Source organism: Arvicanthis niloticus, chromosome 5, assembly GCF_011762505.2.
Source record: "Arvicanthis niloticus isolate mArvNil1 chromosome 5, mArvNil1.pat.X, whole genome shotgun sequence".
NCBI classification, from domain to species: domain Eukaryota; kingdom Metazoa; phylum Chordata; class Mammalia; order Rodentia; family Muridae; genus Arvicanthis; species Arvicanthis niloticus.
The window spans coordinates 81,880,327-81,893,652 of NC_047662.1; the positions used below are offsets into that span (position 1 = coordinate 81,880,327).

General features: G+C 38.8%; 1 protein-coding gene across 4 annotated transcripts in view; it reads left to right on the forward strand.

Moving 5' to 3' along the window:
- The window catches only part of Astn2 (astrotactin 2), a 917,671-nt gene that overhangs the window by 710,052 nt on the left and 194,293 nt on the right, over window positions 1-13,326 (forward strand). For all 4 annotated transcript variants that reach the window (XM_034502232.2, XM_034502233.2, XM_076934798.1 and 1 more), the window contains one exon: window positions 5,189-5,454. In XM_034502232.2, coding sequence (XP_034358123.1) covers window positions 5,189-5,454 — 266 coding nt within the window. The remainder of the gene's footprint in view (window positions 1-5,188; window positions 5,455-13,326) is intronic.

Consider the following 13,326-nt stretch of genomic DNA (forward strand, 5'->3'; position numbering starts at 1 on the left):
TCTCCCAGAAGCCCTCGGTCTGAAGCCTTTGTTTTGTTTTCTGGATGAGGGCAAATGGTGCCATCACCTCCTGCCGGAAAAGCTCTGGCTGCTCTCCCAACAAGGAGTTGTCACTTGAACTAAGGCTTTTTTTTTTTTTTTTTTTTTTTTTTTTTTTTTTTTTTTTTGATGGCAACAAAATAATACCCAGCAGGAATTTGGGAGGAGAAAAAAGAGAGTTCATTTGGCAGGTTCTCAAATGAATGGATTGTAGTGTCATTGGAACTGAACCAGGCTTGAAACCAGACATGATCCTATTTTGGAAGCTTTGTTCAGAGGGATGGGAAATGTGAACAGAGGATAAGTCTCTTCAAAAACGCCCTTTATCTTTTTCCTGTTAAAGACAGACAGCCTGTTTTACCCAACTCTCCTATCCTCTCAATGCAGAGGCCTATGTGAAAACTCAGAGGAGGTCAGAAGATGTAGAAAGTTAATCAACTATGTTATCTGCTGACTTTCCTTGGTAACTCTTACTTAGTTAAGAGATCATATCTCCATTGGAATTCTTGGTGACTTCTCTTGCTTCTGACTCCAAATCCTGGCTCTTGCTTTCATTAGTCCTCAGAAAATCTAGCCAGTGGCCAGGGTATACTGGCATGCTATGTATGAAACAAACATTAATTGAAAATATCTTTGAAGCCAGGCCTAGTGGTAAAGACCCTGAATCCCAAATATTTAAAGGTCTAAGATGGAAGGATGTGAATATTCAGGCCTTTCTGGGTTACAAAGTAAGTTCAAGGTGAACTTGTGTAACTTCTGAGACCCAAACTCAAAACACAAATTAAAAGGAGTGCTGAGGGAAAAAGAAAAGCCTAGTGATCATGGTGATGGTGGTGATGGTGGTGATGGTGGTGGTGGTGGTGGTGGTAGATTAATCCTTAGACCCAGAGGTATAGGGTGGGAGGGAGTGTGCTTAAAATCTTATCATGGTTTATGAATGGTGTAAGGTGGATCTGGACATCAGAAAAAACAGATCCTGTATTTTCCTTCATGAACTTTACATTTTTGAGACAAAGGATACAGAAATCAGGATGACATGAGCATCTGTAAAAAGAAATCGTAATATACATTAATGGTATAGGAAGTTTGGGGAGATTTTTCTGAGGAATTCATATTTAAACTAAGGTGATGGTCATGAAATAGAAGTCAGCCAGGAGAAGTCAAAGACCCAGGAGGAGATGGAAGGGAAGCATTTTGTAAGGAGACTAAACATGTGCCTGGACTAAGAGAAAAACATTGAGTGTATGCAAAGAACTTAAAGGTCATTGCAGCTGACGAGAGAAAATGAGGTGTATCACTATAGGATCAGTCTAGAGAGGCATCGCCTTGTCTAGACCTCACATTATATACATGGCCAAATAGGTTTGATTTTTATCTTAAGAGTAAGGAAGTATCACGGAGGAACTTAAAGCAGAAAACAGCTACATGGTTTGTCTTTTGGAAAGATGACTTTAGCCACAGGGTGGGGTTGGATCAGAAACTTAGCTTTCACAAGTGTAATGTCTACAGAGGAAAAATTAATGGAATGGCTAATGTTCTTCCTTGCTGCAACTCTCATCTAGATCATAACTTAGGCATGTCACAACCTTTGAGAAAAAAAAATCATTGTTAAAAAAATATAGATGGGACCTAAAGGTTATCTCTTTTCCTATTCTGTTTTCTATTTCCCTGCCTGTTCAAAAAAAAAAAAAATTAATGTTGGCTCAAATGACTTCTAAAGCACCCTCCTTTTGCAAAGCTAGCCCTTTGGATCATCTGTTAATTCTATACTGCCGCTGTCTTGATGTTTTTAGCCTGAGTTGTTACCTTTTAAAACCACTTACAGAGGATGATGAATGGAAAAAGCTAAAGATTTATTGATCAGAGGAGAGCACCAAAGACTATTGATTATTTGATTAGTAAATGGATAGTATCTTTAACAAGATGCATAGGTATGTTTGATCAGGGGATTAAAAAAAAAACCTTTGACACTAAGTAGCATTTGTTTTAATTGCATGCATATGACAATGTATCATTGGGAGATGCTTTCTATATTTTAATATTTAAGACACTTAGCCAAGTAAGGTGGCACAAGAGGGCTAATTCCAACACTTGAGATTCAGAGGAGGAGGATAATGAGTTCAAAGCCAGCCTGAGAATCAGGAGACTTCCAGCATAAAAGGGAGCACACAAACTTAATTGGAACACTGATAGCCCTGGACTTAATCTTACAACTTGTGAAAACAAGACAAAAATTATATAATAACAGTAATTCAGATGATTAATTGGTCACTAATTCATTGGTTTATCTTCATGAGACACCTACCCACATAGTTTATAATAGGTAGAATGATATTCTATAAGAGTGCATAAAAATGTTCTTTCAATAGTTTGTTGTATCTTAATTTTGAAAGAAGAGATATATCAGTATGTTTTCCATCTTTGAAAAGTTGTGGTCCAAATGTATTGGTTCTTCGCATTTTTTTAAAATTTGCAATTTGAAAATGTACATTTTTTATCTAATCTGTCATACTTCCATACCCTTCTTTAACAATAGATAAATCCCACAGATCTGAAACTCAATTTCCCACTCTGTATACTGGAATTACACACAAAAATTGCTGAAGATTTTTTGTAAAGAGACAAGTAAGCATATTTTTTAGCCTTTGTGATACAGAGTCCTTAGTGTAACCACTCAGTTCTCCATTGTGGTCATATATAATACATAAATGAATATATCTATTTCCCAATAAAACTTTATTTACAAAAGCAGAAAGTCAAATGACTCTGTCTATTGCACTTCCCTTCCCTGCAACTCCCTCGTTTAAACTTCTGGGTCTGATTTGTAATATCCTTGTTGTTTGGATTTCTTCTCTGATCAACTATCCAAATGGTTGTTCTCTTCCATGTTCTTCCCGTGTCTTTACATAATGCTCTCTCAGTCTTCCAGCTGCTAGAATGCCTTTTTCACAGCCTTGTTTTGTTTATCTTAGTAACTACCCTTCTTTAATCCCTCTGAAGGAATGGTTAGCTGGAATTCTCCTGGTCTTCCTCTCCCAGAGCCTTTGATCTGAGGCTCATATGCATTTGCTGACAGCCAGACCAAAAAAGTGGAGCCCAGATCCGGGACCTGAGGGCAGAAAGAGTAATGAATGAAGGCTGAGTTTATTTGTATTTCTAATTGGCAAGCCCATTTCCAGATCAGCTGCATGTCACTGCAAGCCAGAGCAAGAAGAAGAGAAAACTCTTACTTTCCCTTCTGACCTAACTGCCTAGGGCCCTCATGGCCACTGAGCTATGTGTTTACCTTTATTTCTCTGGGTTTGTTAGAAACTGACATCTGGACCATGTTCTGTCCCTTTGCGGAGGCTTCCTCTGTTTTGGCACTTAGATTGTGCCTTGTGCATTTTTGAAGTCACGGTCTACATAGTGTATGATGTCACCCTCCAGGTCATACTTACTACTGTGTGAATATCTTGGAGCTTTTGGTGCCACAGCAAGCCTCTCCCCCTTTCTTTATAAAATCTTACATAGAAAGACAGCCTTCTACAAAATAAACATGGGACTGCTATATTTGCATCTGAGAAGTTAGTAGGCATCTTCTTAACTACCTCTAGTCCTATGGAAGAAGTTGCTGAGGTGCTCCCTGGGTCTTTATTATTTATTTTTAATGTGTATGAGTGTCAGTTTGCAAGTATCTGTGTATATCACACAAGTGGCTGGTACCCATAAAGGCCATAAGAGAGCTTGGAATCCACTGAAACTAGAGTCACAGATAGTTGTGAGCCACTGTGTAGGTAGTAGGATCTGAATCTGGGTCCCCCACCCCAGGAGTAGTAAATGCTCTTAATGTGCATCCATCTCTACCACCCCTTTTAATTTTATTAGGTATAGTGTGCCTGGATGTATATGACATGTGTGTAGAGGCAGGAGAATAACATTGTGGAGGTTCCTCTCAACTTCCACTTTTATATGGATTCCTGGGTTGGAACTCAGGATATCATGTTGTGTGGCAAGTGCTATTCCACAGGAACCACCTTACTGGCCTGCTCCCTATGATTTCAAGAATTCAATATCTTGATTTCAAGTTCAATATCTCTGAACTGAATCATGAATGGATTTTCCTCCATTCATACTTTTTCAAGCTCCCTTTATGAGTATAAAGCATATCCCTAGCATGACATTAGATATGAAAAGTGGGCAGGAATAGGTTGAAAATATAGTTGAAAAGTCAGAGAACATGAAGGGGAAAAAAATTTAAGGTAAGATTTCTCCCCTCAATAAGCTATAGGTATTCAGAGTTGATCAACGGAGACAATAAAGACAAGCTTCCTGAGGTAGATTAAAGTAGAACATTAGTGGCTGTAAAACATTTCAGAAGCAGGGCATGGTGAGCAAAAACAGGAGATACTAAGTATTTAGACCATAATATAAAGTAATGGAGGGTGCCCACACTACATCTCAGGGAGCACGTGACAAAATCGGAAGGAAAGGAAAAATTTTTTAATGAAACAGGTAAGCATCAGAAGAGGAAATGATGCCCATACCAGACAATTCTATTTCCTTTTATCTCATTTGCCACTTATAACTGATTTCATTGGTTTATTAACCTATTTTCAAACAACTAGTGATCCAAATGTCTGGACATTAAGAGAGTTTTATTCCCCCCACTCCCAAAGCTGCAGAAGTTTTAGCAAGCAGAACTGTTATTCAAACCTAAATTGGCTTGACCCAATGCTCATGCTTCTCTTATTATATTGTTTTATGGAAAATATAAAACTGGAGCATAAACTTAAAAGAAGGGTATAATTTGTGTAAGTTGATGATAGACAGAAGAGAATTTCTGGTCAGGAAAAATCTCTCCGAGTATTTACATCTTGCTCGTAGAATCAGTCTGTGTGACCTACAAATTTAACATGCGGAAAGTGAGGGCTACACAAAGCAACAGATTATCTAGTATAAATAGTAAGGTAAGACATCATCCCGTTACCTTAACCCTTAAGCCAGTGGTTTTTTTCCCCAAAGCACAGTGAACAAGTCACCTTATAGTCTTTGTTCTTTTTCAACAGGTACCAGTTTCTCAGTGAATGTTCTTCGTTGGCCTAGAGATTTAGCCACTTAGACAATATTGGATTGACCTATGCTGCTGCTTATTTTTATAACCCTCTAGAAACCACCGAGCTGGGCAGCAAGAAGGAGCTCAAGTCCATGCCCTTCATCACCTACCTCTCCGGTCTACTGACAGCCCAGATGCTATCAGACGACCAGCTCATCTCAGGTGTGGAGATTCGATGTGAGGAGAAGGGCCGCTGTCCATCTACCTGTCACCTTTGCCGCCGGCCAGGCAAAGAGCAGCTGAGCCCCACACCAGTGCTGCTGGAGATTAACCGTGTGGTCCCACTTTACACCCTCATCCAAGACAATGGCACAAAGGAGGTGAGCTTTCCTGGCCCAGATGCCAAGTCAAATCTGACCAACCCTCTTAACTCCTGCCCTTATGGATCCTTTGTCCATGAGGATTGCCCTCCTCAATAATAACAGCACCATGAGGCTTTCTGCCATTTATAGATTCGTTGTTCTATCCTAAGTATGTATGTATATAATACTAGCTGCAATAATGAATAAATCCTGAAATCTCAATGTCCCCACACAGTAGATATCACTTTATTTGCACAGAATCCCAAATAGTTGTTTTAGATTAATAAGTGGCTTTTGTTTGAGAGGTGGTTCAGGGACCTAGACTAGTACAATTTTTTTTCCCCATTAAACTGACATTGCCAAGGTCACTGTGGAAGAAAATAGAATTGGAGGAGGGAGGGCTTGCATATTAAAGCTTTCAATGGGCCAGGCTTTAAAGGTAGCAAATACCAATTACAGCTCCACAGATTATAGCAATTCAGTCATTGTCTACACCTGTCTACAACAGAGACAGGGAAATATATTTTAACTGAGGAACCTGTATGAAGAATGCATGGGTTTAATAAAAAGCTAACAATTCTTACCTCATTATATTCAGGCCTACAATGTACTTAAAAATATTGATCCATATGAAATTGTTATTTGACCATTGTTTTAGTCACACAATGGCAGTTCCATATGATTCGTTCTATGATAAACAACACAGGTGATCTAATAAGTAGTGTGTCAGCGCAGTGGTGGCTATGCAGGACCATCTCTCTGAGACTTTATGGGTGAGGCTGTGGATATCTCATTTACAAGTATAAGTAGGACAAAGGATGCTTCTGTAAGTCAAGCTTTCTTCATTTGCATTGTGGTACAGTACAGACTACGCGGTGTAGCTTTCACAGCATGTTTTCAGGATGTGGGAGAGTTGGTGAGTTGACAATTCATTTCTATTTGGATCAGGAGCAAAAATCTTCTGTGTGTGGATTTTATGGCAGTTTTGCTCAGCATTGTTGACATGTTCAATGTTTTGAATGTATAGTGAAGTATTCTATCATTGACTCATGGTAGACTAGAGAGTCAAGTTCGGGAAAGTGATCACTAGATGTCACTGTGTTCCTTGTAAGAGACGTGGTAAGCTGGAAGGACCAGTCATCCATTCATTAAATCAGGAAGTACATTTTTAAATATACTCTTATGCCTAATACCATATAAAAGTAATGGTAGGAGAATAGATATTGTCCCCCCTCCCTGAATGCCAGAAATCCAATGCAGCTCCTCATGTATGGTCTGTAAGGACTGTAACACTGAACAGCACCAATTTTCCTATATGGTCTTTTAGTTTGTGGAATCTATAGACTCATGAAGAAGACAGATATCCATGAAGCAGTCACATATAGTGAAGCCAGACTGTATAAAGTCCCAGGGCCAGTCTGGGCTTATGAGTTTGCAGTGCCTGCCAAGGAGCTCTGTGGGATCTGAGAAGGCTTTTCTCAGGAAGTGACATTTTAAAAAAGTCCCTGTCACTAGCTACATAAAGTGAGTATGGAGAACCAGGCTTGTTAGAGAAGACAGGGAGCAAGGGCATTCCAGATTGGAAGTCCAGGTCTTGAAAAACCCTGAAGAGCCGACAAATGAGTTTCATTTTAGAAGCTGAATGTGGACCAGTGTGGCTTGTGTCAAAATGGAAAGGTTTCTATGTACAGCATAGTGAGGAGCTTAGGCTGAGTTGTAACAGCTGTAAAGACAAAGAATTTGGTTTGAGAGTAGCAGTGAACTTTGGAGAAGTGAGGGTAGATCAGCAGGCATAGCTGCCCTTTTCTTGGGTCCATGATTTGGAAGCATTACCATATGTGGTTTTCTCAAACCCTCCAGGGTTTCTTCCTCTCTCTGAATCACTAACAGGGTTCTCTACAGTCATGGCAGGCCAAGGACTGAGGTACATCGGATATTTTTTTTTCTTTCCCGGAACTCACTTTGTAGGCCAGACTGCTCTTGAACTCAGAGACTGGCCTGTCTCTGTCTCCCAATGCTGGGATTAAAGGCACACACCACCACACCTGGCTGCATCAGATATTTCCAAGAGACCAGCTTGTAGTCAGAATATGTGGAAGAACCCTATGTGGAAATGATCCTGACTGATAGCCATCCAAGAAGGCTTGTGTAGGACAGTATTTATTCCCATCTCATCTGCCATTGGTTTTTCCACTTCTGCCTTAATCCTCTATCACCCCCTCTTCTCCAGGTTCTTTCTCTGCTGACTCTGAGTGCTAAGGAGTGGCTGTATAGATAAAATACTAAAAGGCCTAGAGTACATGCTGGGCCTCATTCATTTTCAGCTTCATCTGATTTCCTTAGGAGTAGGTCAGAGATGTATATGTCAGGGATGTATAAACTGAAGTTTGCAAATATCCCTCACAATTACACAGTGTCTAGGAAGTGGAGGCAGGATTCACAGCCAAGCCAGAATGATGCAGAGCTTATATTATACTGTCTGCTTCCATGAAGTTTTAGTTTATGACAGGAGACTCAGAGAAACATTACTTTATCTCATACAATCTGTCTTCTTCTTCTTCTTTTTTTTTTTTTTTTTTCTAAAGGGAAAATAAAAGCCTCACAGAGAAAAAAATTTGCCAGGGCTTTGATATGTTCAGAACTCATGACTTCCAACTCTAGGTCTCTGCCTTTTAGTATTTTATCTATGAGATTAAAACAAAATGACTGTTTCTTGTGCTTTCTTTGCTACCTCCTCTTCTAGATAATGCCTGATGATTTGGTTGATGCCCAAACTGAACGTAGTCTTTAAGTCAGACTCACACTTTGTATGGGAGAGCTCATCGGTTGACCAAATCACAAGTGGAGCATATTTAACTGAATTTTAGGGGCGCATCCTGGCCTTTGGTTCTGAATGACAGGAAGAGTAAGAGCTGGATATTTTGAGGAACTATTGGACACTACCTATTCAGGTGTCTGGAGTTTCTGGGATCAATTCCAGTGAACATGTAGAAAGGGATGATGCCTTTTGCCTTAGCTGAAAAATAATCTTTAATTACACTTTGTGCTGTAATTTTTGAATAAGCAAAATGTTTTTTTTTTAAATGAGTATCCTTGTGATGGAGAATTTGATTAATGCACAATTCTCCTCCTCCACCTGTTAAATGGCCCTTACACAGCCCCAAGCCACAGATCTTGGCTCTGCACAACTACTACTTAAATGTACTAGACTTTGTGTGGTTACTAATTTAGCCTGTGGGTAAAGTAGAGACTCCAAGTGGGGAAGACACAGGAGTGTCACAGGGAAAACCCAGACAGTTGGATTTGAATCTCACATCTGGCATTTACTGCCTGTGTGACCTTTGTTTTACTCATTCATAGAGTTACAATTATAATATCCATCCATATCCATTTCAGGGCTGGGTGTTTTGTTTGGGTGAAGTAGACAATTGAAGTATGAGAGATCTAAATTAGAAACTCTCCACCATTGTTATATGCCATTGATTGAAATTCTGTTGTCTGGATGTGGTCTCTGTATATCTAAATGTGGAGAAATACAAGCTAATCCAAGGTCCCCCTTTGGTATTGTGATAAAGTCAGATCTAAGTTCTTCTTTTAAAAATTTGTATACTTAGTGTTATATTTGATTGTTTTATGTACATCAAATGTATGTATACATGTAACCCATATACATACACACTTTCTATATAATTTCAGAATCAATAGTGAAAATACCATGCTTTTTTTCTTCTATAAGGGCACATTAGTGATTTTTCCTTGTAATAAGTTAATATGTATCAATACAATAGTTATAGGTTATAAGAAGTTATAGGAAAGTAGCTGGTGTGAACTATTGCTATGTGCCTAATATTGTGAAAATTTTATACTTCGAAACAGCACGCAACAGAATAAGATGAAAAATAAAAAAATTTTAAAAGAAAATTTATTTTAATATATATTTATCCCAAGATGACTGATGAATAAGAGCAAATGCTGAACACCATCCATCTTTAGGGAAGCAAAAGTCAGAACCAAGGTGAAATGCTACCTTACTCTCAGTAGAGTGAGAAATGACACAAAAGTAGAGATTTTAGAGCAGTAGAGAAAATTTGGAAACAACCTACTATCTTTGAAACCAGATAAGAAGGAAATCTTTTGAGCTTGAAAGCAAATCTAATCACATAATAAAAACTTACTTCCCACACAGAGGCAATGCCAACATTACTCCTCAGATTTAGTAATAAGGAGAGAAATATATGATAATCTTGCACCCTATCCCAACAGAAATTCATTTACTAGCTGAGGTATATTAAAATCTCTCATTCAAGTACTGAACAAATGGCCAACCAGTGACCAGACCAAATTGGGATCCATTTCAAACCCTGACACTATTACTGATGCTATGTTGTATTTGAGGACAGGAGCCTAGCATGGCTGTCCTCTGAGAGGTTCTACCTACCTGCAGCTGACTGAGACAGATGCAGATACTCACAGCCAAGCATTGGACTGAGGTTGGGGACTCCTATGGGAGAGTTAGAGGAAGAATTGAAGGAACTGAAGGGGATGGCAACTCCTTAGGAAGACCAACAGTGTCAACTAATCCCTGGGAGATCCCAGAGACTGAGACGCCAAGTAAAGAGCATACATAGGCTGGTTCAAGGTCCCCAACCCATATGTAGCAGAGGACTGCCTTGTCTGGCCTCAGTGGGAGAGGATAAGCCCAACCTTGTAGAGACTTGATGCCCCAGAGTGGGGGGATGCTTGGGTGGGTGTGCTCCCAGGTGAAGGAGAATGAGGATGGGGGAAGAACTCTGTGTGGGGGGACCTGGAGAGGGGACAACATTTGAAATATAAATAAAAAGGTTAATAAAAGAAAACCTTTTCTCATCAACATGGTGGGTGTGGATAAGTTTTCCTCAGAAGTCTCATGTTGAATAATTAGGAGACCACTTGATAAGATTTTGAGGGTTATAAAATATGTAAGGTCTGGTGATCCACTTCCAGTCCTGTGAGGATTTTAGTCTTCATGTTGTCTTAGAAAAATCTTGGTCTTGTGGTTGTTTGGCCTTCCTGCATATCTTTATTCTCTGCCAAAAACACTTATTTGCTTCATTTTCATTTCTTGGCTCAAACTGAAGAAAACACTGATTAACATTTGAAAAGAAATTAATAAAGTCTCTTCTAGCTCAGCTATTGCCATCACCATCCCTGTACCACAACTACCACCACCTCTACAACAATGACTGCTGCCATTACCACACCTCGCTACCACCACTATCACCCCTACCATTACAAGAGTGACCATTGTCACTATATCACTAACCACCACCATTACCATTACCACAACAATGACCACATTTAACTGCACAAAGACCCTCACTGTAACAATGATTACAATAACTTGAACACAATTACCATCATAACAAAGACAATTGTGTTACTACCATCATCAATATTTTCATCACTATCAGTATTACTATAACGGCCACCTCCACCTTAATAACTGTCTTCATTCATGGTATCATTACTAGTGTGTGTTAGTGTGCCATTGATACCACTCTAACTACTTCTACCACCATCCTTATCACCACTGCCTGTACCACAGACAGTTACCAGCACCACAACTATCACATTATTATGACCATATGCATGGTCATTACCATTACAACTGTCACAGTTACAGTCACTGTACCACCATCACTTGTCACTACTATGTCCTTGTATAATTGACTGTGTGCCAGATACTGTGCCAGGAAATATGACACAGAGGGCATTAGGATGTAGACTGTAACTTCAAGGATATCACAGTCCAGTAGATGAATCACAAGACACATAAGCAGCTTTAATTACTTGCATATGCTATGTTAATGCATGACTTGTTTTTAAATAATGAAATAACCATTCCAAATGTATTAGAAGACAGTGAGAAACTTTGAGTAACTGGATCTGGAAAATGTTCTCAGGAACTGGAAGTACAAAGAGGCAAGTAGTACACATATCAATAACCTGAGGTAGGTCTATTGATGATGAAGTTAAATATATATATATATATATATATATATATATATATATATATATATCATTATGTATGTATGTGTGTGTGTGAGAGAGAGACACCTTTACATTGATTCAATAGCTTAAATGTCTCCAGATATCTTATACAAACTGGACATTTCTCAATCTAACACTCCAACACTGCAAGTTACCCTCAGTTCAGCCATATGCATAGCACTTTGAGGTACCCGGCTTTTTAACCTTATTTAACCATCTAGCAACGTATTAGAAAAATACTAGTATTACTCCTATTTAGGAGATAAGGATATTTAAGACCAGAGAAGCCTACAGTAAAGTATATATTATGCCAAACCTGGTCTGGACCAGTAATGGAAGATAATGTCCCTCCCCTGTGCCAATCCAACCTGTTGCCTGATTTTGCAAACAAAATTATATTAATATATTTATATCTTTGGTTGATTTCCTGCTACAGTGACAGTTAAGTAGAAACCACAGAAAACCCTATAGTGAATAATTCTCTATTTTTTAATAATAAATATTTACAAAACCACTATCTATACAAAAAGACAATGGAAGAGAAGGTGAGAAGATGTGTGAATGAATCAGTAGGTAGAGGCCCTTGTCATTCATCCTGATAACCTGAGGTTAATGCCTGGGACCCACAGGATGAAACGAGAGAGCTGACTCTATCAAGTTGTCTGCTGACCTCCACACATTCATACATGTGATGTTGTAAATGTGTACCCAGTCACTCACACACACACACACACACACACACACACACACACACACACAGAGAGAGAGAGAGAGAGAGAGAGAGAGAGAGAGAGAGAGAAACATACACACACAAATGTAATAAAATAATATTCAACAAACATCGAACAGAAAAAAAGAAATATTGATAATTGACTTTAAATGCGTGTCTAGTATTTAAAAAACTGTCATGTGTACTAGCATACTTCCTTACTTTTTTCCCCCTTAGCACATGTGAAGAATGTGCTATTATGCTAATTTCACAAGTTGAAAATAAAAATACCTAAGACTCAGAGCTAAATAAGTTTTCTGTGATCATACAGCTATTGAATTGAAGGGTGAGAATTTAAACCCAAGTGGCTAATTGGAAATTAAGGATTTGGGCTGGAGAGATAGCTCAGTGGTTTTAGGGTGTGTGCTGCTCTAACAAAGGATCTGAGTTTGGTCCCTAGAATCCTTATTAAGTGCCTTACAAATGCCTATAATTCCAGCTCCACTGGGTCTGAACCCTTCTTGAAGACTCCACAGGAACCTGAACTCCATTGTGCGCACCCACACAAAGGCACACACACCTACCTAAACCTTAAAAAAAAAAAAATGACAAAAATTAAGAAGAAAGTTAAGAATTTAAAGGCAAGATTCTTGAGTCTAGAACTTAAATATTTAATAAACCACTCTTGAAGTAGGTGAAAGGGGCTCAGGAGAGAGGAGGGGGACTTGTTGATAAGAAGGATCTCAGTGCAGAGAAAATGGAGGGGAATATGGGGACGTGAAAATGACTAAACTTTGCTATAAAAATGTGGAAAACTGTCCACTGAAAACAGGATAACAGTAAAAGGGTTGTGTAGAAAGCTGAGTTGTGGGTAAGTTGGAATGCTGTATTAAGGGATAAGGGGTCTGATAGCTGTATGGAGAACTTTAATCTCTGGATCAAGGGAGAGGTGTAACTAGATGTGAAGGTTAGGTTAAACACTACAGCAATACTGGACATGAATTTCAAAGACCAGAACTCCTTTTAGTGAACATACTATTAATTTGTTATTTCTATATCTTTGGCTTTAAAGCATCTTTGGATATTATCCTCAGAAAAATTCATTCAAAATTGTGTGTGTGTGTGTGTGTGTATGTGATATGTATTTTTTC